The sequence below is a fragment of the Capricornis sumatraensis genome, chromosome 1 (genome assembly GCF_032405125.1).
Source record: "Capricornis sumatraensis isolate serow.1 chromosome 1, serow.2, whole genome shotgun sequence".
NCBI classification, from domain to species: domain Eukaryota; kingdom Metazoa; phylum Chordata; class Mammalia; order Artiodactyla; family Bovidae; genus Capricornis; species Capricornis sumatraensis.
In genome coordinates this window covers 125,219,097-125,242,730 of record NC_091069.1, presented here as the reverse complement: position 1 = coordinate 125,242,730, position 23,634 = coordinate 125,219,097, and the positions used below count along the sequence as shown (strand labels likewise).

The window sequence follows — 23,634 nt, the reverse complement described above, 5'->3', positions numbered from 1 at the left end:
GGACAGAGACGGGACCCCTTCACTTCGGGTGCCTCTCTGGAGACGCGCACCCGCAGGGTCGTGCGCTCCAACCCGGCACACTCGCGCGCGGCATCAGCGCGCCCGGCGCCAGGTCCGGCCCGAGGCGATGCTCTCAGGCGGCCGGGCAGCCGGGCTCGGGCGACGGGAGTAGGGCCTCCTACGGGGAGGCAGGGGGATTGCGGGGTTACAGCCGGGCCTCCAGGCGGGCAGAGGCCACCCTCGGTCCACGCCACACCTGCCGCCCCGTCGCGATGAGCCGCGTAGTATCGCTGCTGCTGGGCGCCGCGCTGCTCTGCGGCCACGGAGCTTTCTGCCGCCGGGTGGTCAGCGGTGAGTTCGGGGCAGCCCGCCGGGCTCTCAAGCCGGGAGAGGGGATCGCGGGGCGCGCGGGCGAGGGCCTGCGTGTCCAGGGGAGGAGGCTCTCCCAGGAGTTGGAAACCCGTGAGGGGTAGGTAGGTGGCCGGAGGAGGCAGGAGGAAATTGATTGCATGCTGCTTTCTCCCCATCCCTCCCTAAACACCCAGGAAAGTTTACATTCTTTTGGAAGTGCCTGGTTTGGTAGCTGCGAAGCGAGCTCTGCTTCATCCTGGGCAGTACAGCATTTTCTAGGACTTATTTAGACTTTCTTTGTAAGAGAGTTGGCCGCAGGGCTGGTACCTGTAGAAGGGTGGGGTACCGCGGAGACAGACAGAGCCCAGAGACAGAAGAGCCGCTGCAGAAATGCCACCCCCGGTTGGCCTGGCTCGACTCCAGTCCCCGCCCGCCCGCACGGGGTTCATGCAGCTGATTTCTGAGACCAGACCTGTTCGCTGTGGGTGGCTCACCGACCCCGGGGTGCTCAGCCTTTGTTCTCAGGAGGGCTGACAAAGACCAGGCCACTGGTCGTCGTGGGAGGAGATCTTTCTTTCACACACCTTGTTGCAAGTTGGGGACGTCTCAGAACACGAAATCGGCTCGAGTTGGGTTGAGGTGTGCATGATCATCAGTGCAGGTCTATGCACACAGTAGGTGCCCAATTAGGTCGATTCGAATCTATGCAAAGGAAAGGGATCAGAATTGGCAAGTTTCCCGGCCCTTGCTTTGCTTTTTTTTTTTTTTTTTTCTTCGACGACTTATACTGTCCTGTTGTTGAGCAATTCATACCACATTCACTCTCCCTTACTTTTGGGGGCAGGTCTCTTTAAAAAAAAAAAAAAAAAGCGAAGATTCTCGAAAGCCTAGGATGAATGAATCGGGCCTTACAGGAAAACTGAGCATAGCTACCCTTATTGAAATTTCTTGTGATGCTAATTATAGTGTTGCAATAGACATTTGTTGAAGGTATGTGGGTTGTGTTTTCAGTGTGTAATTTTTTTTTTTAATGTGGAAAGCACAGATTCCTTTTCACATTCTGTGTGTCTGTATAACAGGTGTCACTAGAGGTAGATGACAGATGACAGCGACTTAATCAGTAGTGAAGCCAGACCTTTAGAAACTGGCCTATTAAGCCTAATTGTTACTGATATTCCCCTCAGCAATGTGATGTTCTGCATCTTCTGAATACAATCCTTCAATGTCTGGGTATCAATCACTCTCCACTAACTTTTGGGCCCTCTGGAAATACTGGAATTAAATACATTGTGTGAAAGGTCACTTGGAAATACATATTGCTTACATTTTTTTCCCAGGCTGTTAATATTTAACTATAAAATGAAAACATTGCAGAATCAAATAAGGTTACACAAGCCCTAGCTTTGGATTCCTCCTGCCGATGTTAGCTTCAAAGAAAAGTCTAGCATACAAACTCATCTGAATGTGTGAATTAAGCATCTGACTGCCTTTGTCTCTGTCAGAATTATTTGTGCAAATGAATGAACAGCAGAGATCAGGCTCTGAGCTTAAGGTGTTTCTTAAACACATGGGAAAACTTCACTGACTTAAATAGTCTCCATTAGGTATATTCTTGTTTCATCTCTTAAAATTTGCAAAGGGAGAAGAAGAATACATAAAGCAGACCTTGAGAAAAAACATTGATGAAAAGTTCATGTTGTGTTCTATTACTGCATAAATGCTTACAAACCTTTTGCTGTGTTTTCTAGTAAGTATTTATAGACATCTTGCAGGTGACATCTGGAAAATTTCTAATTAAGTGAACATGATTTATTCAATTTAACATAAATGATGATGTTTACTTGATAGTAAAATAATTACCAAGTTATGTTCTTCTTGTGAATAATTTGTCTGTGCCATACAAACTCACATTGACATCTAACCATTATAAATTGATTTGTAATTTTATCCTCTGAAGACTAATTTTTAAAAATGTATATATCAGCCATAATGGCATGAGAACAGAGCAGTCTAAAGCCTGATATTTTGGAAATATTAGGTCTAATGTCTCCCTGGATGCTGTTAAGCTATGAAAGGTGCGTCAACTTTTTCATGCCACTAGGGACCATTTACCAAAATTCTACTTAACTGTCTGTCAACTGAAACAAGCTTTTTAGGGCCATTATTAGGAACATACTTACAATATATGGAATGCATTTTTAGTTATTGAAGATCATTATAACCATTATAATTTCCATATAATGTATGAAAAATAACCATTTATCCTAGGGAAAAAAAGATAAGAACTCATAACTTTATTCAATAAGATACTTTCCAATACTGTTACATACACCACTTCTTAAAAGTTGAGAGCATTATTTATAAATGAAGTGAAAGCATTTTAAGGAGAATAAGCTTATGAAACATTATCTTAACCTGCCTCATAAGATTTCATAGTATCTAGCAGTAATAAAAAAATATGGTTATAAATTCCTGGCTATGCTTATTTTGATGCATGAATATGCAATAAAAATATATAACCATGAGGATAGTGATCACAGAATATCTAGTGAATTTTTAATTCTAGTTTGGGAATTACTTTAAGATCTTAGACCAGTACTGATTTGTTGCTCTACACAGATGTGTAGCAATGGTCCCAACCTTTTTGGTACCAGAGACTGATTTCGTGGAAGACAGTTTTTCCATGGAACGTGGGGTAGGGGGGTGGTTTTGGGATGATTCAAACCCATTACATTTATTGTGCACTTTATTTCTATTATCATTACATCAACTGTACCTCAGACCATCAGGCAGGTTGGGGATCCCTCGTGTAGAGGATATCTCTGGGGGGGGGGGGTGCAATCATTTAAATTTGTGAAGTGACTGGAGGATAATGGCATCTTCTTTAGGACAAAGGTAAGATGATTTTACTTTGGGGGTATATGCATACATATGAAAAATAATTCAAAATTCAGGTCTCTAAGATGGGAGAATATATCTAAAGAGCACATGGATATTCTTAAGCATTTACAGTGTTCTGAAGTAATGTGTGTGTGTTTACTTTCTCTTTTTAAGTGCACCCAGCAGTAACCCATTAACCTGTTTATACTGCAAAGTGCATTACGTATGTTTCAGGGTACCTCCGCATTTATGCAGAACACTTTAATATGTATTCACTTGAAATTATTGAAATTGGCAAACATTTTATTTAGAAGACTGAACGATTTAGAGACTTCCATTTTGATCACCTAAATGACACAGAATATTGCAAAATCATAGGTGGTGACCAGTAGCCCATAGATTAATACCAAGGGACATACAAGATTTTTTTTTTTAATTGCAAAAAACTGCTGAGAGTATTCCAGCTTGTGGTACTATTCCATGACATCATCAAAAGCATAAAGTGATGACAGTGCAGTTTTCAAAGATGCAATTACTTTAAGTATCTCTTGGGCAAGAGAGGAATGAATTAATCTTATTAGCAGTCACTTAATAAACTACACATTCATCATAGTCATTAATCCTTACCTGCCGTTTTTCATTATTTTATGGTTTTATTTTCATAATTCTTTTACTGGAAGATGGTAATATCTGTTACATTAACATTAAAAAGGGACAGTATTATATAAAGATGCTCAAAGTGGAAATTCAGCTGATGGTCTCATTAGCAATGTTGACCTTCTCCAACTCTGTCTTCTGGGTTAGATGCTTAGCACACAGGTAAATGATGGATACAACTGTCAGGCGAGATTGTTTCTTTCATCTTCTAACATATCACTGATGATAGAACATAGCCTGACAATTTGACTAAAGTTATTCTGAAGGAGATCAGCCGTGGGACTTCTTTGGAAGGAATGATGCTAAAGCTGAAATTTCAGTACTTTGGCCACCTCATGCAAAGAGTTGACTCATTGGAAAAGACTCTGATGCTGGGAGGGATTGGGGGCAGGAGGAGAAGGGGGCGACAGAGGATGAGATGGCTGGATAGCATCACCGACTCGATGGACGTGAGTCTGAGTGAACTCCAGGAGTTGGTGATGGACAGGGAGGCCTGGCGTGCTGCAATTCATGGGGTTGCAAAGAGTTGGACACGACTGAGCGACTGAACTGAACTGAACTGATATTCCCTGTTGTTGGGGAGATGTTCAGATTGGACCTTGTCTATGTTGTTTGGAAAATAGAAGGTCTAGACTTAAAAATCATTGAGGAGATATGGAGTCTGAAAATCTGAGATAGATTTTGCAATAGGAAACCTATGTCTAAATGTTAACTGAAAGAAATTCTGCATTCTGCTTAGAGGGAAACTCTACGTGTACAACCCCGAGCATGTGCTAGCCATCTGGTAATCAATCATGAGCCAATGCTAAACATGAGAGCGTAGGTTATACCAGTTATGGATATATGAATCAGTCCCTTTATTCATGAATTTGTTCACCTTAGAAAAATATACCTGAGACCTCCATGGAGGCAGCCTCGAAATTTGGGGACATGTGTGAACTGGGGACCCAGACTGCCTGGTTCCAAACACTTAACCATTTATGAGCTGTGTGAGTTTGGCAAATGATTTAATTTTTCTGTGTCTCCCTTGCTTCATTGTTAAGATGGGATAACAGCATCCACACCACAGGGCCGCTGTGGAGTTGTTGTTGATGTTGTTCAGTTGCTAAGTGGTGTCCGACTCTTTGTGACCCCATGGACTGCAGCATGCCAGGTTCCTCTGTCCTCCACTATCTCCCAGAGTTTGCTCAAATTCATGTCCATTGAATTGGTGATGCTGTATAACCATCTCATCTTCTGCCATCCCCTTCTCGTTTTGCCTTCAATCTTTCCCAGCATCCCAGTTGTGGGGTTAAAGGGGTTCAAACACAATAGTGCAGGTCATGTCATGGACACAGGCTCCACCAAGAAGCTGTGAGAGGGCACTCAGGAATTCAGGCCCCATAGCTATCACTGAGGCCACCTACAGGAGAGCAGCCTATATCACCAGGAGAGATCCTCTTTCCCAATTTACCCAAAGGCATGGAGAAGACTCTGAGAGTCACTTGGACTGCAAGGAGATCAAACCAGTCAATCCTAAAGGAAATCAGTCCTGCATATACATTGGAAGGACAGATGCTGAAGCTGAAGCTCCAATACTTTGGCCACCTGATGTGAAGAACTGATTCACTGGAGAAGACCCTGAGGTTGGGAAAGATTGAAGACAGGAGGAGAAGGGGACAACAGAAGACGAGATGGTTGGATGGCATCACCAACTCTATGGACATGAGTTTGAGCAAGATCTAGGAGATAGTGAAGGACAGGGAGGCCTGGCATGCTGCAATCCATGAAGCCACAAAGAGTTGGACAAGACTTAGCGACTGAAAAACAGCAATGGATTGTGCTAGCTGTGAGGGTTTGCACACTTAGCTATTGATAAATCTCAGGCTATTATCATTATTTCTTTAAATCGCCAAGCTACTCATACTTTTTAGGTGAGAAAACTGAGGCCAGAAAAGTTTTAAATATTGTCCCTAATATTTACACTGTTCAAGTAAAGCTCTTATTGACTGAAGTCAGCTCTTAGTGATTCAATGCTTGAATTCTTCACTCACATGATTACTTGGTTTACATGTATTATTTAGATCTTATTTTAAATACTGGGTTAGTGAAATACATTTCATCTCCTTCTCAGAAGACTTGTGGTGTTTCCCAGGTGGAGAGTTAGGATTTACTGATGCCACCATTATTCAACCAATAGCCAAGACTATAGTTTTCGCTGTTTGTCAGTATAGGAAGACGGATTCCAGCACGATCTTAATAGTGCACTATGCAATTAATTATATTACAAAATCTGTTGCAAAAGTAAAGTTTATTATAGCAAAACATTTTTATGGTGAGAAAGTCTTAAAAAGTTGGTGCAATATTGAACAGTAAAAGCAGAACAAATAATTGGTAGCTTTCCTTTTTAGTTTCAAAGTTTGGGCATTATGATCAGAAGTCATGTCACATTGTATGTTACAGTTTCAGCATATTTATCCCTTTGATTCTGAGTACAGTAAAAAAGAACCATGAAAAGCACATTGGTTTATGGTATTCTAGTGAAATGTCCAAAGTCCAGTTAGTCTGATTTGGGGAAGATTTATCATGTAGGTCCTCTTTTGTACAACTTGCTTTTTTCTTTGCAACTAAAGAAACAACTGGAATTCATAGTACGACTTCCATGTTTTTATTGAAAAATATGATAAAATTCAATACTTATTTAATGTTGATAATATGTGATTATAGTGTGATGTATAAGAAAAAAAATGTTACTTTAATAACTGAGGACTCAACTTTCAGAAATTTAATAAATATAAGTGAAACCCAACCAAATCATAGGCTTCTCAGGTAGATCTCATGGTAAAGAACCCACCAGCCAATGCAAAAGACGTAAGAGACATGGCTTTCGATCCCTGGGTGGGAAAGATCCCCCAGAGGAGAGCATGGCAACCCACTCCAGTATTCTTGTCCATGGAGAATCCCATGGACAGAGGAACCTAGCAGGCTGCAGTCCATAGGGTCACACAGTCGGACACAACTGAAGCAACTTAACATGCACACCCCCAAACCAAATCATAGATCCTTTCTATTCAGAAAGAAAAATTCTTGCCATGACTTTATGAGTTGGTCCCACTTTTACATTGTTACCAAAAACATTTAAAACTCTGCCAATATTTAGATCTACAGGAATTTTTATGACTAAGAAAAAAAGACAGAATTATCTATTTGTGGAAATGGTAGAATCTTAGCTATGATAATGATAGGAGTGATTATTTTAGCAGGCAATACTAAAAATTATTGCTGAATTAAAGTGCATATGTGTCTATGTAGTTGTATGAGTGTGTGTGTGTGTGCATGCGTGCATGTATGAATGTATGTATGAAACCAGGATCTGTGGACTCCTAGGTCAAAAGGCTTTCTCTTTTGTAAATAAGCCAACAATAAAGGGAGATTTCCCACCACAGATGTTAGGTAAGTTTTAGTAAATTGTCATCAAGCTAGCCTTAGTGTAATGAAAACTGCTAGGCGGTTATCTGATTATTTTACAGGTGGTAGAATAGTAGGTGGCAGATTAGATGTAGTAGATGGAGTTATATGTAGTAAGTGGAAGACTAGCTTCCTGTTGTTCAAAAAAGTCAATGCAGGGTTGATTCTGAATATTTAAAAACAAGAGAAAAGGAAATTTTTCATGTGATCTCACAGAATGAGAAGGGATGTAATCATAATGCCTCCCTAAGAAGATTAGCCTTCAGAGAAGTGGGAAAGTTGCTTCCAGAAGGCCCGTATTAATGGGACTTTTCTGGGAATTAGGGCAACATTTGTTTCCCAGCTGTTGAAAGTTCCACTGCTCTTACAGCCAAGTGTGGTCAGCTGAAATGGTAGTGAGTGGTTCAGTAGCAGTTGCTTCTGCTGATTTTGCTGCAACTTGGACCAAGTTTGCTGAATAAGGTGGAAGTCGATAATAAAACAGAATTGAATGTGAAGAAATTCAGTGTCAGCTTTAACTGATTTTATATATAAATACCATAAAAATGTTCCATATAGTTAATAATTTCCTCAAAACTGCCTTGCTAAAGCTGAACTGCTAGTAACTTCAGTTTTAAAATGTGTGGACACAGCTGATATTCAACTAATACACTTTGCAGTTAACATATATTTGTAATTGGCAATTGGTCATTGTCCTCATCCTCTAAGAGTCCCCCTGATATGCAGCCACCACAGTCTACATCCCATCTTCCAGGATCCTGGACCATTCCATCATCCACTGCCAAAGAAATGGTACCTGGCGCAGAGAGTGCAAAGGCTAGCTATTGTCCAGGGCTCCTACAGTATTAGTTCTTAACTGTTTAAAATATAATCCCTGTCTCTAGATTTTTCCTTTATTATTATTATTTCTGTATAGACTAACATTTATCTACAGGTTGACATTTCTAATATCTAGTAGTGGTATTAGGAATTCCCACAGGACACTTAAAGCTCTCTTATGCATTTAATTAGAAGTGCTATTTTAATTTTATAAATAAAATTTCATCATTTTTCTTGTATCCTCATCATAAATAATAAATCTCTACGTTTATTTTTCAATATGTCAAAGATAATGAGCAGAGAATTTTCGCTTATAAAGTGAACTAGGCATATCCTCTGAACTACTGTTGCTGGCTTTGTTAAACATAAATAATTTTTAACTCATTAAAATTTCTGGCTAATCATTTTTTTTTTTTAATTTGGTTTCTTTCTGTTATCTTGCCAAACAATCTCACTGGCAAGTTAATATTTCAAAAGTGCTAGGATCACATTGAAGTCTGAGAGTTCTTGGGTGGAAAATTGAACAAATTGAAAGCTCAAGGGAATGCAGCTCAGATATATTTTGAGATTTAGAAGTATGTAAAAGATGTAGAAATCAAGATAGAGATAGAGTTTGCTTTAAAAATACAAGCCTAAAAATCACTAGGTTTAATGGCATTACTAAAGTACTTCCAGGGACAACCATTTTGAACATTGACATCATCACAAACCCTAATAATAAATTAAAAATTAAAAAAAAATTGTATTAGGATCAACTATTGGGACTTCCATGTCATCTCCCCCAGATTGTTTATTCCAGGCTGATTTGTCTGGTGTCTCTTTAATTCAAGTTTCCTGTAGTCATTCATATGAACATGTTATTTTTTATTAACAGTTAGTTGGGGCAGTCTCTTAATTTGTTCTTATTATTCAGTGCGTTACTCCTGAGTCCAGATCACAGTTAATGAGACAGAGAGGACACCTGGCTGTCTTGTTTGCATTGATGGAACTTCTGTGTTGTTAGTTGGCTGTTCTCAGCTTGTATCAAGATACTGAATGCCTATCACTCAAACACTGGTGTGAGGTTAATGTCCTTCCACTGATTTCTTCCCTCCTGCCTCTAAGTGTCATCAGAGGTCATTAATTGCTGATTGTGGGGGAGAATGAATGTGATACAAACACTGGCTCAGAGCGATGTACTGTAATTAAGAGTATAAAGCTTGAATGCTTTATTTTAAATATTATAACACTGGCTAGAAACTGTTATAACAGCCCTCTAATACTGACAGACTTTCTTGATCAGCAACAAAATTAAATACACAGTGAATAAAGCCTTCAATCCCAAGAAGAATAAGAATTATAAGCGGTAAAGCTATGTCTTGATTTCTTGGTGTAAAGTAACTGGCCTTGATTTTACATAAAATACTAGCTATTTTCCAAGGGCAAACCTCAAGCTGAAATGAGAGACTGAAAGGGAGGTGGAGACTGGACAGCAGGCTGGGGATAGGGGATAAGGAATAATGACAGAGATAGAGCCATGGTGGTTTTTAAAGTTGATAGCAAAGATTTGAGGTGAATCATGGAAGCTAATGAAAAACAAAACAAAGCAGCATGACCTTTGTGAAGGCTGTGTCTACAATCTTGGCATACTTACTTGGTGATAAAAAGAGGCAAGTGCAAACAAGAGAACAATAGGAATTTCATTGCTAAATCCTGGACACTATTCCTGTTATTTATACGGCTTTTATATGATGCAGTGTGATCATTCATATTTGTAGTTCTGTCATGAAATAATTAGGAGTGTTCATTCTGGTCTATATGTAGAGGTATGTGAAATCCAATTTTGCGAGACCTTTTAAGTCAAACTTTTGTTTGCCTATGTATTTAAGTCTTCACAGATGTTGTTAGTGATGACATAGCAGTGAAGCTTGATAAAAGGTGATATTTCATTAAGAACTCTTGAGAATTATCTTAAACTTCATTTGTGGTTCAATCTAATATCTTGACATAAATTTGTATTCCCTCTCTATATAGTGACTTTTAAAATCATTCATAGATATCAGCATAGATGATTGAACTGAGTGTTGTGACTTATAGAAACCTTTAAAATACAAGTGAAAATTTGCATTTAAAATTTCTGTTCCAAATTCTGAGTATCCTAGAGTACTCTAGAAAGTTTGCCTGTCACTTCTAATATCACACTATATTAATAAATTGTTTATTATTACCCTTACCTTTATACTGACTTCTATTAACTTTGAGTTTTAATATGTTTGCTCTCAGATATATACAAGAAAAACAAATATTTACAGTTTATAGTTGCCACTTTATTTAAATTTAAATTATTTAAATGTATTCACTTCATGATGCCTTATGTAAATGACCCAATCAAAAAATGGGCCAAAGAACTAAATAGACATTTCTCCAAAGAAGACATACGGATGGCTAACAAACACATGAAAAGATGCTCAACATCACTCATTATTAGAGAAATGCAAATTAAAACCACAATGAGGTACCACTTCACACCAGTCAGAATGGCTGCGATCCAAAAATCTGCAAGCAATAAATGCTGGAGAGAGTGTGGAGAAAAGGGAACCCTCCTACACTGTTGGTGGGAATGCAAACTAGTACAGCCACTATGGAGAACAGTGTAGAGATTCCTTAAAAAATTGCAAATAGAACTACCTTATGACCCAGCAATCCCACTGCTGGGCATACACACCGAGGAAACCAGAATCGAAAGAGACACATGTACCCCAATGTTCATCACAGCACTCTTTATAATAGCCAGGACATGGAAACAACCTAGATGTCCATCAGCAGATGAATGGATAAGAGAGCTGTGGTACATATACACAATGGAGTATCACTCAGCCATTAAAAAGAATTCATTTGAATCAGTTCTGATGAGATGGATGAAACTGGAGCCGATTATACAGAGTGAAGTAAGCCAGAAAGAAAAACACCAATACAGTATACTAACACATATATATGGAATTTAGAAAGATGGCAATGACGACCCTGTATGCAAGACAGCAAAAAAGACACAGCTGTGAATAACGGACTTTTGGACTCAGAGGGAGAGGGAGAGGGTGGGATGATTTGGGAGAATGGCATTCTAACATGTATACTATCATGTAAGAATGGAATCGCCAGTCTATGTCTGACGCAGGATACAGCATGCTTGGGGCTGGTGCATGGGGATGACCCAGAGGGATGTTATGGGGAGGGAGGTGGGAGGGGGGTTCATGTTTGGGAATGCATGTCAGAATTAAAGATTTTAAAATTTAAAAAAATATAAAAATAAAAATAAAAATTGCTTTTTTACTTTACTTTTTATTAATTCCTTTGTGAATTGTGATTCTTATTTCATAATTTTGACCTTTTAGCTTCCTTTACTGTCTGTACTTGACATTTCTTTATCTACTTTCACTTGCTCTAGCTATCAGTTTGCAAAAGGTAAGCCAGAAGAATTATGACTTCTCTTTACAAAAATTTCCTAGTTGTACTGCTTCCTTGGTGGCTCAGATGGTAGAGAATATGCTTGCAAGGTGGGAGATCCGGGTTCGATCCTCGGGTCAGGAAGATCCCTTGGTTCAGAAGGGAAAGGCAACCAACTGCAGTATTCTTTCCCAGAGAATTCCATGGACAGAGGAGTCTGGTGCGTTGCAGTCAGTGGGGTTGCAAAGATTTGGACACGACTGAGCCACTTATACTTTCTTTCTCCCTGCTTTGAAAAGTTTGGGTTACTAGTTTGTTAGGGAATCAATTAGCTTTAGTAGATTGAAGTAGGAATCTAGAATATTTTCTAGACTTTATGCAGTGGTTCAGTGGGAGAAACATTCTTGGTAGAATCTTTCTGTTTTGATTGGTTCTTTCATTTTAACATGTAGTAAGTAGCATTATGAAGATAGTTCAGATAATCAGTACATGGACATCTTTTCTTTTTTTCAGGCCAAAAATTATGTTTTGCTGATTTCAAGCATCTCTGCTACAAGGTGGCCTACTTTCACGAGCTGTCCAGCCGCGTGAGCTTTCAGGAGGCACGGCTGGCTTGTGAGAGCGAAGGGGGAGCCCTTCTGAGCTTGGAGAATGAAGCAGAACAGAAGTTAATAGAAAGCATGTTGCAGAACCTGACAAAGCCAGGAATAGGAATTTCTGATAGTGATTTCTGGATAGGGCTTTGGAGAAACGGCCAGGGGCAAACATCCGGTGCCTGCCCAGATCTCTACCAGTGGTCGGATGGAAGCAGTTCCCAGTACCGGTGAGCGGGGATCCTGTGGAGGCAGAGGTCTCTAAGGGGACTCAGAGGGCAAAGAATGGGGGGAGATGTCCGTTACCTGTAGAGGATGTCAGAGTAGAACAGGCGAAGTCACTGAGAAGTGTCCCTGGTACTCTGTCCTTGCAGAAACTGGTACACTGATGAACCTTCCTGTGGAAGTGAGAAGTGTGTTGTGATGTATCATCAGCCAACGGCCAACCCTGGCCTTGGGGGCCCCTACCTTTACCAGTGGAATGACGACAGGTGCAACATGAAGCACAATTACATCTGCAAGTATGAACCAGGTAGGAAGCATTGTGTCAGTAGGAGCAGATTGTATATGTGTATTGGCTTATATTTTTCATCTTTAACCTATGCTACCTGGGCTTTTTTTTTGTTTGTTTTTCTGCAGTGAAACACAAAATTACTTTGCAGTTTGACGACAGAGTATTAAAGCACAGTAAGCTATAAAGCAAACAACTGTCCAATGAGTTAAATAGAAGGGAATATCTAGAAATATCCAGAGAAGTGTCTTTAAGAGACAGTAATTATTTTTAATATTAAAGCCAAATTGTGTTTTTGTAAATAGGTTTTATGAAGAATAAATATCTATTTACAAACATTTGAGCATTTAGTATAGTGCACGTGAAGTAGGTATGTTACCAAAGCACCTATGAGTTTACACATGTCATTAGTAGTTTTTTAGGACATTTTCTGGAGAAGGCAATGGCAACCCACTCCAGTACTCTTGCTTGGAGAATCCCATGGATGGAGGAGCCCTGCAGGCTATAGTCCATGGGGTCGCTAAGAGTCGGATACGACTGAGCATCTTCACTTTCACTTTTCACTTCATTCATTGGAGAAGGAAATGGCAACCCACTCCAGTGTTCTTGCCTGGAGAATTCCAGGGATGGGGGAGCCTCGTGGGCTGCAGTCTATGGGGTTGCACTGGGTCAGACATGACTGAAACGACTTAGCAGCAGCAGGAGGACATTTTCAGGTATATTTAAGGGAACCAAGCACCATTCTTCTAGGATATTAGCTTATCATATAATGGCATGATATTTGGCTTGTACTCCTCAGTGAAAATCTGAATGTCAGAGAACCCTGGTGCAGAAAAGTAGGGGCGTGTGCCACGTTCTTGCTGTGGCCCTCAGTCTATGGAATATGCCTCCTCAGTTTCCTTCTGTTTGAAGTCTCCAACTTTCTTACCCTATGCAGAACATGGAGAGATTGCTCTGAGCTGAGCTATGGTAGTATGGTTTCCTACTGAAATGGTAAACTTGAATTACTTTGAACAGGACAGCTGAACTGAATTGAAATTTGACCAAAAAAGAGACTAATCAGAACTATGTAAACTCATCTTTTTCATGATCTGAGAAAGTCAACTTAGACATTTAGGCTTTGAGGTCTTTTTGCTGTTTTTCTCCTCTCAGTGTTTGGAAATTTCATTTGAACTCTCCCAAGGGCTGTCTGCTTGACCTCGAAGCATATGTTCATGGTAGGCAATTATAATCAAGTGCTGCAATTTCCATTATTCTCTTGAAATTATACTTCTTCTTTACTCATAAGACTGTAAAGCACAAGGGATTACTTGGATTAGATTTACCCTTCTCTTATATTTATTCTGCTCTTGAGTATATTAGCCTTCTCTCTTTATCCCTGGTGAGTTTATTCTTTAAACCTCTTGGTGGTTAAATCCATCATTACCCTCTTAGAAGCCTTTGCAAAATGAAATCTGTTTTGCACTTAGGTTCTTTGTCTAGATTTTTTTCCTTAGAAAAATATAAAGTTGAAATTCTCTGACATTTTAACTTTGTGACACTAAGTGCTTGAAACTGTGAAATGAAACAAAGTATATTATGGTATATTCTTAATACAATATTATCTTCTCCTTTCTTTGAACTTTTAGCTGACCCTTGTACACTATTTTATCTTGCATCACACTTACCACCTGATTCAGGACACTGTTACCTCTGAATCTTGTTTTGTATTAGGTAGTCTAAGTTTATACTACTTATGGAACAGCATTTTAGACTTAAAATTATTTTTTCCTTTATCTTCTATATTCTACCTAAATCTTCAAATATGGATAGCTTTTGAGCAAGATTATTTTATGTACTTATTGTTTTTGAAGTACTTGAACACTTCCATGGTTGGTCTTATTAATGTACTTAGAATTTCTGTACTTTATTTTCATTTTATTTACCTTATATGTAACTGATGGAGAGGGCTTTCCAAGTGGCTCAGCGGTAAAGAAGGGTATGGCAACCCCTCCCAGTATTCTTGCCTGGAGAATCCTGTGGACAGAGGAGGCTGGTGGACTACAATCCATGGGGTCACTAATGAGTTGGACATGTCTGAGTGACTAACACACACACACACATATGTAACTGATTTTCTTTCCTTGAGCTTAGTATCTTATTTATGAAGAATGTTGGCTTGATTAAATTCCCTGCTTGTATAGTCAATGCTATTTTGGTGGTGAGTGGTTAGCTTTTTAGTGGTGTGGGGATTAGAGGAGCAAGCAATAAAACTAATCTACAAATTGTAACAATATTTTGAACTTTATTCTCCAACTATACCAGAGGTACTATGTGACTTGAACTTAGTCTCCGCTTTCTGCTCCTGAATATTGTCTAATAGCATGACTTGTTGTTTGGTTGCTAAGTCATGTCCAACTCTTTGTGACCCCATGGACTGCAGTATGCCAGGCTTCCTTGTCCTTCATTATCTCTTACAGTTTGCTCAAACTCATGTTCATTGAGTCGATGATGCCATACAACCATCTCATCATCTATCTCCCCCTTCTCTTTTTGCCTACAATCTTTTCTAGCATCAGGGTCTTTTCCAATGTGTCAGCTCTTCGTATCAGTTGGTTGAAGTATTGGAGCTTCATCTTCAGCATCAGTCTTTCCAATGAATATTCAGGACTGATTTCCTCTAGGATTAACTGATTTGATCTCCTTACAGTCCAAGGAACTCTCAAGAGTCTTCTCTAGCACCACAAGAGTATGACTACTGATATACAAAAGTGGTTAAAAAAAAATTAGCCTAGTTATACAGAAACTGAATAATTCACTTCTAAATTTTCTCACTTTCTTCTCCAACATTTTTTGTTACTATGAGCTGCATATTTATTCTTTGGGTCTATCACTGTTATCCAGAGACATTATTAAGAGGATGCTTCTGAAGCCAATTTTTTCAGTTTAGTTCAGTGGCTCAGTTGTGTCCTACTCTTTGCAACCCTGTGGACTACAGCACGCCAGGTGTCCCTGTCCATCACCAACTCCTGGAGCTTGCTCAAACTCATGTCCATCGAGTTGGTGAAGTCATCCAAGCATCTCATCCTCTGTCATCCCCTTCTCCTCCTGCCTTCAATCTTTCCCAGCATCAGGATCTTTTCCAATGAGTTCATTCTTCACATCCAGGGGCCAAAGTATTGGAGTTTCAGCTTCAGCATCAGTCCTTCCCATGAATATTCAGGACTGATTTCCTTTAGGATGGACTGGTTGAATCTCCTTGTAGCCCAAGGGACTCTCAAGAGTCTTCTCTAACACCACAGTTCAAAAGCATCAGTTCTTTGGTGCTCAGCTTTCTTTATAGTCCAACTCTCACATTCATACATGAGTACTGGAAAAATCATAGCTTTGACTAGATGGACCTTTGTAGGCAAAGTAATGTCTCTGCTTTTTAACATGCTGTCTAGATTGATCATAGCTTTTCTTCCAAGGAGCAAGCATCTTTTAATTTCATGGCTGCAATCACCATCTGCAGTGATTTTGGAGCCCAAGAAAAGAAAGTCTGTCATTGTTTCCATTGTTTCCCCATCTATTTGCCATGAAGTGATGGGACTGGATACCATGATCTTAGTTTTCTGAATATTGAATCCCATTTTTAAATTTATTAAAATTACATTAAGCACTATTATTCTTAGACAATAAAAACGGTATATATTAGATTGTATTTCTAAAATTTTCTCAGTTAATCAGCAATTACATTAAAACTTGTGAACTATTTAAAATATAACCAGTTCTCTATTGATAAAGTGCATAATATCTGTAATATTTGTTCAGCAAATACCAGTTGAGCACCAGAAGCAAGGAGTGTCTAAATTCTGCAGAAGAATGAGTGTAGGGTAGGACTGAAGACTAGAGGAGGCAAAGTGTCAGGGTAAGATATGTTTAAAAGAATAGTAAATATTATTATAGGATGGTGTATGATTAAGTTTCTAATGAAGAGAGACTATTTGGCCAAATTGGAATAGTAAACATTACATTGAAGTGGTTTAATATTCTGAAACTAATGTAAGATGCTGCATGTGTTTTTTCTTTTCCATTAATTGAGAAAAATAAACAGAGTTATACTTTGGAACAAATGAAAACAAATGTACAGGTTATTTCTTAGTAATTCTATTTAATTTATCTATTAATTCAGCCACTGCTTGTGCTTAGTTGCTCAGTCGTGTCTGACTCTTTGCAACCCCATGGACTGTAGCCTGCCAGGCTCCTCTGTTCATGGGGATTCTCCAGGCAAGAATACTGGAGTGGGTTCCCATCCCCTCCTCCAGCTTAATCCAGGGATTGAACTCAGGTCTCCTGCACTGTAGGTGGATTCTTAACAATAGTGCCCGAGAAAAAGATGTTAGACAAGAGAGTAGTACCAGATTGTTATTAAAAAAAAAATCAGTATTTTTCAAGTGTGTGGCAATTGGAAAAATCTTGCCTCAGAAAAAGCAGGGAGAGAAACAATTTGCAAGCCTTAATTTATGATATATTTTGAAAGATGTAGATATGGTTGAGAAAGAAATCTAAGGATGGCATTGTTCGTAGGGGACAGAAATGTGCTTTAGAACATTTTTATTTGAATCATCAATTCTGGATACTGTCCATATGCAGTTATCTGGTGTTTTTTTGTTGTGAGGAGAAATCTAAATTATATACCATAATAGTATAAAGACTTCCCTGGTGGCTCAGTGGTAAAGAATCCGTCTGCCAGCCGCAGGGTTGGGAAGATCCCCTGGAGAAGGAAATGGCAACTGACTCCAGTATTCTTGCTGGGGAAATCTCACTAACAGAGGAGCCTAGCAGGCTTATAGTCCATGAGGTTGCAAAAGAGTCAGATGTGACTTAACGACTAAACAACAATAGTGTAGAAATAATCTTTGTTGGTCTTTATTCACAGCTAGTGCCTCACTTTCTTATGCTTTCCAATTCTTGCCTAGCTTTGCCTACTTTTATACCTTCTTTGTCATTATTACCTGTAATAGGTTATCATCAGCACAGATGCTCTGGATTGTTGAATGCAGTCTGGGGTTACAGGAATTCACCCAGTGGATTCAAGTTGCAAAGAGTTACCAGGCAGATCTTTTATTCAGAGACAATTAAATGCTGCCTTTATTGTTAAATCATTTCATATAAATTTAAATTCAAAATAGAATTAGTTGGAAGTTGTTCAGAAATCAATGTTTATTTTGTTTTGTAATAAGCTTTTATTTTCATCTACATTTGCATCTGTCTTATTTATCATTATACGTGATAACTGTACTTATTATTTACAGAGATTAATCCAACAGCTCCTGTAGAAAAGACGTATTTTACCAACCAACCTGGAGACACGCATCAAAATGTAGTTGTTACTGAGGCAGGTAATTAGTTCATATGTGTTTAACTCACCTATAAGGAGAAGAAAATGTACTTAATTTTTTTTTTGATTGGAGGATGATTGCTTGATAATGTTGTATTGGTTTCTGCTGTACAACGATGTGAATCCACTATGAGTGTGTATATATATCCCCTCTCTCTTGAGCTCCCTCTTGAGAGCATTAGAGCACTGAGCTGAGCTCCCCATGCTACACAACAGCTTCTCACTAGCTATGTATTTTGCACATGGTAGTGAATATATGTCAGTGCTACTCTCTCAGTTCACTTTTGCTTCATGTTGACCCCAATTTTCTTGTTGCTTAGTGAAAAAGTGCACTAAAGATAGGCGTATGGAAATTTATTTTAGAATTGCATTGGAACAAATGATGCTAAGCTAGTTTTTGTGGGTATTTCTTTTTTTGGCCACACAGTGTGGATTGTGAGATCTTAGTTCCCCAGTTCCCCATGGATCGAACCCACACCCCTTTCAGTGGAAGCACAGAGTCCTAACCATTGGACATCCAGGAAGTCCCCTAAGCCAGTTTTTGAGTAGAAATTTTGTTTTCTGTATCTAATACTAAACTAAGTATCCCATGTTAAATTGTGGATTCATAAAGATCTTCCCCAATTTGTAGGTGTTATGATGTAAACTGGCACATTCAGTAGCCTATAAACAGTTAGGAACTGGTAAATGTTTAGGATGACTGGAGTAAGCTAGGCTTTAAAAAGTCCAATTTGTAGGCTTTGAGTTTTCTGTGGTATGGAAAACTGCCACCCTGGCCAATTTCCAGCTACCAAGTGACATGACTGAAGAGCAGATTGGGTAGTGGACACATACAGTGAGCTTTCAACTCAGTGCCTATTGGCACACCATTGTCTGCAAAAGACACACAACACAATCCCAGTGCAAATCTCTTTTTAGTGAACAACTGTTCTTAGTATCAGTGAGGGGCTTGTTTTAGCATGGTGCAGTCGGTAAAGAATCCACCTGTCAGTGCAGGAGACACAGCAGATGTGGGTTCGAACCCTGGCAGAGGAAATGGCAACTCACTCCAGTATTCTTGCCCGGAAAATTCCATGGAGAGAGGAGCCTGGTGGACTAAAATTCATGGGGTTGCAAAAAGTCAGACATGACTGAGTGACGGAGCACACACGCACTTAGACTAAGATAATGGCTTTCAATTTGCTATCTCAATATGTAGCTTTCTAATTTGCTTTTCTTGTATGGATGTGATATTAAACCTTAGTGCTTTTCACTTTCAGTCGTCTGATTTTAAAACCATTCAGACCATGTAAATCTAATCAAACAGATCAGTAAATAATTATATTAGGAATATTTTCCCTCTTATGACATTGAAAAATTGTGTAATAAAGTCATTGCAAGCTATATGGGGGTTCTGTGTGGCAGTTTTTTATTTTTCCAAGAATACCAAACATTATCTAGTGTGATGGAACAGGATTAAAAAGTGATTCATCTTAGAATTTAATTAAGATCAAATATTTATGCCTCTGGAGTCTTATGTCTCTAGGTTATGACTCTATCATCAGTTAATATTTACGTATTTTGGCTTAATCCCAGAGAGTTATGCATGTCATCATGGCACTGAGCTTATTAGTTAGGATAATTACATATCCAATAAATCAACAATTACTTTAATCATGATTATTCTTTAATAATCAGTGCTTGTTTTCAAAGTAATAACTGAGAAGGATTAATGGAGTGAGATAGCTAAGATTATTAATATGTTATGAAAGCCAGCCTCTATCTGAATTGCAAATTTAATAATAGTTTTGGAAATATGGACATTTAACTGAAGCATGGCAACCATGCAGCATGATTTTGTTTTTAACTTTTAACCAAACATAAATATATTACTTCATTAGATTATTCAGTATTTTGGGAAGACCTTACTTGGTATCTGCTTATTGATAATCATTCTATTTTGCCTTAATTTTTTGGAAAGCTTTTATAGAACCATAATGTCAGAATCCTGCCTCAACTATCTGTTTACATTAAGACTGTTTTACTTTTGTAGGAATAATTCCCAATCTAATCTATGTTGTTATACCAACAATCCCTTTGCTCTTACTGATCCTGGTTGCTTTTGGAACCTGCTGTTTCCAGATGCTGCATAAAAGGTAAATAATTCATACATGGAGAGACAACTTGAAAAACTTTAAATACGTTTTCAGAACTCTTTAAAAAGTTATGTTTTTAAGAAAAACTTAAGAAAATTGTGATTCTTATTCTTTCAGTACAAATGCAGTATATATAATCTAATAACATATACCTTGACCATAGGATTATGAATTATCTCATTTCATCCTCACAGGCCATATGAAGTAGGTATCCTTCTGTTTTCTCTTTTTCAAGAAGATGGTTGCTTAAATGGGTCATACAGTTTGCCTTGGGTCTCATGGCTAATATGTGTGATGAATCTGAAATGTGAATGTTTTTAAGTCCACAACATAAGCAACTATACTGTACTGTCTCTTTCTACTAAGTACAGGCAGTAATGCTAAACCTTTTAATCTTGACCTCAAGTTGCATGCCAGACTTAACTTTTGTATGTGAACTTTGTAGTACCTTTTGCAAAAACAGCCTTCTGTTTTATTTCCAAAGAATATTTTAAGTATAGGAACAATGGTAAAATGAGTCACTTTTTAGTAGGCATCTTGAAATAAAGTGATATATCTTAACATCAAGACTCTTGAGAGTATTCTTTTATATCTGTTTACTCATACTCTTGAATTACAGGTGAAATTTTTTCCTATGTGTCAGTTTGACAGTTAAAATAAAACATTAATATGTAAAATATAAGTATGTATCAAAGAAAAGAAGATATGGATTTAAATTAGTACATGCTTGTTTGAATAAACTAGACATTTTTGTCAGTGTTCTAAATAAAATGATAGAATGTTTCCAACAGGGAAGGACATACAGATAAGTAATTTTTTCTTTTAACTTCATTTTCTTTTTCATGAACCCTAAAGAATTTACTGAGTTAAAAAGCTCCAGGAAAAAAAAAAAATTAAATAGATATAAACTCTAAATGGTACACAAGAAATTTTTTTAAAGAATCCAAGCTATGATATATTGACTGTTTAAAGAAGCTATATTTGAATAATGATAAATAAAGCTTGGCAAATTAATTCTATATTTTGAGTACTCAGTTTATATATATACATATATATGTTTTCAATATTTTATACAGAATAAAAGCAATAGTAAATATCTGATTTTTACCCTTAATTCTAAGACTATAGATGAAAAGATAATTTATCAGTATGAAAAATAATGAAGCAGAGGGAAGATTCAATATAAATCCCCCCCTCCATAATCCAGCCAAACTGTAATGAAGAGCTGTAAATAGCTAATCACTGAAAATAGAGATTTGAGAAAAATTACGTAGATCTTCTCATTTCTAAAAGCAAAATTACCAAAGTATCAGTAACTGAGTTTTCTCTGAAGTTTGCTTTCCTTCTTTTAAAATAGTATATTATTGTGGAGACTCTGCTCATTCTCAAGTCTTCCAGGTTTTTATACTTTGAAGACCTTGGAGTTTTCACATGCTGGAAATTCTCAAGGGTGAGGAAATATACTCACTCAAACACAAGCCGTCTCCAGACACCAGAATTAGCTATTCGTGCTTAATTCATTCTCTCTTAGATCCTCCCATTTTCCTTTCTTGCAGGAAAGCAAGGAAAAACTTCATCAAAGACTCCAATCCATTGTCCTCCGAGTTCCTTGCAGAAAGTTTAAATTCCGGTTGGGTACACATGATGCCTTCTGTCATTCCATGTCAAGTTCGAAATAAGAAGTCTTGTTTCCTTAACCCATGATAACTCTTAAATCAAGTAAATACTAATGCTACCCCAAAGCCACATTAATAACTTAACCACTCTTGTGTTTCAACCACTGAGGAGAATTTCATGTTTTTCATCAACTTTGCTTGGCTTGTTTTCCATTCATGTAAAATAACTTCCTAGGTAGAGATGTGTTGATCTTACTTATTTGGATGCATATCTCCAAAATATATCATTTAGATACAATCATGTGTTAGCAATAAATTTACAGTTAAATTGAAGTCGATTAAGTAATATTATAAAATTCTATGGCTCAGGCTTATTTAGAAAGACTATTTCTTTCTTTGAAGGAATTCAGCAATACAGTGTCTTGTAGACAGAGATCAAATGGGATCGAGTAGGAGGAATGCCTGAGGTGTGGGGTGGAGGCAGATGCTATTGAAGGAAGCATCTATAGGAGCAAGGAAGTACAGGAGAAAATGAACAGGAACCACCAGGGGTTAGTGATCTAGGCGAGGGCTCATTCCCAGGAAACAAAAAAAGCCTCAATCTTGATAAGTATCTTGAAGAGGCTGACTTCTCTTCAACTCAGGAAGGGAGAAACTCAGAAACAGTCACATTTGCAAGAGTCTAAGAAGTGGCCATCTTATGGAAAAACTTAGAAGACATCCCCTGGAGAAGGGAATGGCTACCCGCTCCAGTATTATTGCCTGGAGAACTCCACGGACAGGAGCTGCATTCCATGGTGTTGCCAAGAGTCGGACATGACCGAATGACTAACACTTTCACTTTTCACTTTAGAAGACATCACAGTTTGAGGGATAGGATGGAGTGCAGGTCAGCCTGAGAGCTAGAGGAACTCTCTCAGGCCTGAATCTGCCTTGAACTGCCTTTGTTTCAGAAACTATAGCAAAATTAAGCTTTGAGGAATTAAATGACTTAACTATAGGACAGAACAAAAGTGATGGGTGGAGGGGATAGGACAGTTTTTATATGTAGGACAAAAACACTATTTTGATGATTTGACATGAAAGTACATCATATGTACTTTAACAACTGCAGATTATTCACAAAGCAAAATTATAAAAATAATTGATCAAAGAAAATGAAGATTTATTGGTGATTACAATAAACATTTTGAAACTGAGTTAAACATATTTGTGAATGTGTCTGAATTCTAAAATATGAAGGGTCAGAGAGATTTTTTTTTTCATTATCTTATATGAACTGCTTACCCTCTTCACATACTGGAATAATCTAGAATTTTTTGTAGGAATGAAAAAATCTGCTGATGAGAGAATAAAGATACTTTTATAATAAGTCTGACAAAGCTCCATTTGGGCCAAGACATGCCTAGTTTGATGAGAAGTCTCAGATATTGAATTTACTTCTTCTTCTATTTTTCAGTAAAGGAAGAACAAAAACTAGCCCAAACCAGTCCACACTGTGGATTTCAAAAAGCACCAGGAAAGAAAGTGGCATGGAAGTATAATAATCCATTGACTTGGCTCCAGAAAAGAAAACAGAGTTTTATAATTCTGGATCTGTATAAGGAATGGCATCAGAACATTAGCTTGGAATGGCTTGAAATCTCAAAGGATGTGCAAGATGAACTGTAAGCTCCCCCTTGAGGCAAATACTAAAATAATTTTTATATGTTCATTATCTCATTTATAAAATAATGCTGTGCTAATCATGGAGTGAGACATGCTTATTTTGCTAAAGGATGCATCCAAACTTCAAGTCAATGGGATGGATAAGATGCAGATAAAATTGCTGTGAACACAT

General features: G+C 38.1%; 1 protein-coding gene across 1 annotated transcript; it reads left to right on the top strand.

Moving 5' to 3' along the window:
* The first annotated feature begins 272 nt into the window (after positions 1-272).
* Positions 273-23,338, top strand: CHODL (chondrolectin). Its single transcript, XM_068985857.1, has 6 exons — positions 273-351; positions 12,091-12,400; positions 12,545-12,702; positions 17,958-18,044; positions 20,076-20,178; positions 23,254-23,338. The coding sequence occupies exons 1-6, from the start codon at positions 273-275 to the stop codon at positions 23,336-23,338; spliced, it is 822 nt and encodes a 273-aa protein (XP_068841958.1).
* The last annotated feature ends 296 nt before the right edge of the window (positions 23,339-23,634 follow it).

Excerpts from the sequence above, each read along its gene's own strand:
- CHODL (XM_068985857.1), top strand. The coding sequence starts at position 273 with ATGAGCCGCGTAGTATCGCTGCTGCTGGGCGCCGCGCTGCTCTGCGGC. Across the intron at positions 352-12,090 it reads CTGCCGCCGGGTGGTCAGCG|GCCAAAAATTATGTTTTGCT; the intron begins GTGAGTTCGGGG and ends TCTTTTTTTCAG. Across the intron at positions 20,179-23,253 it reads TTCCAGATGCTGCATAAAAG|TAAAGGAAGAACAAAAACTA; the intron begins GTAAATAATTCA and ends TCTATTTTTCAG.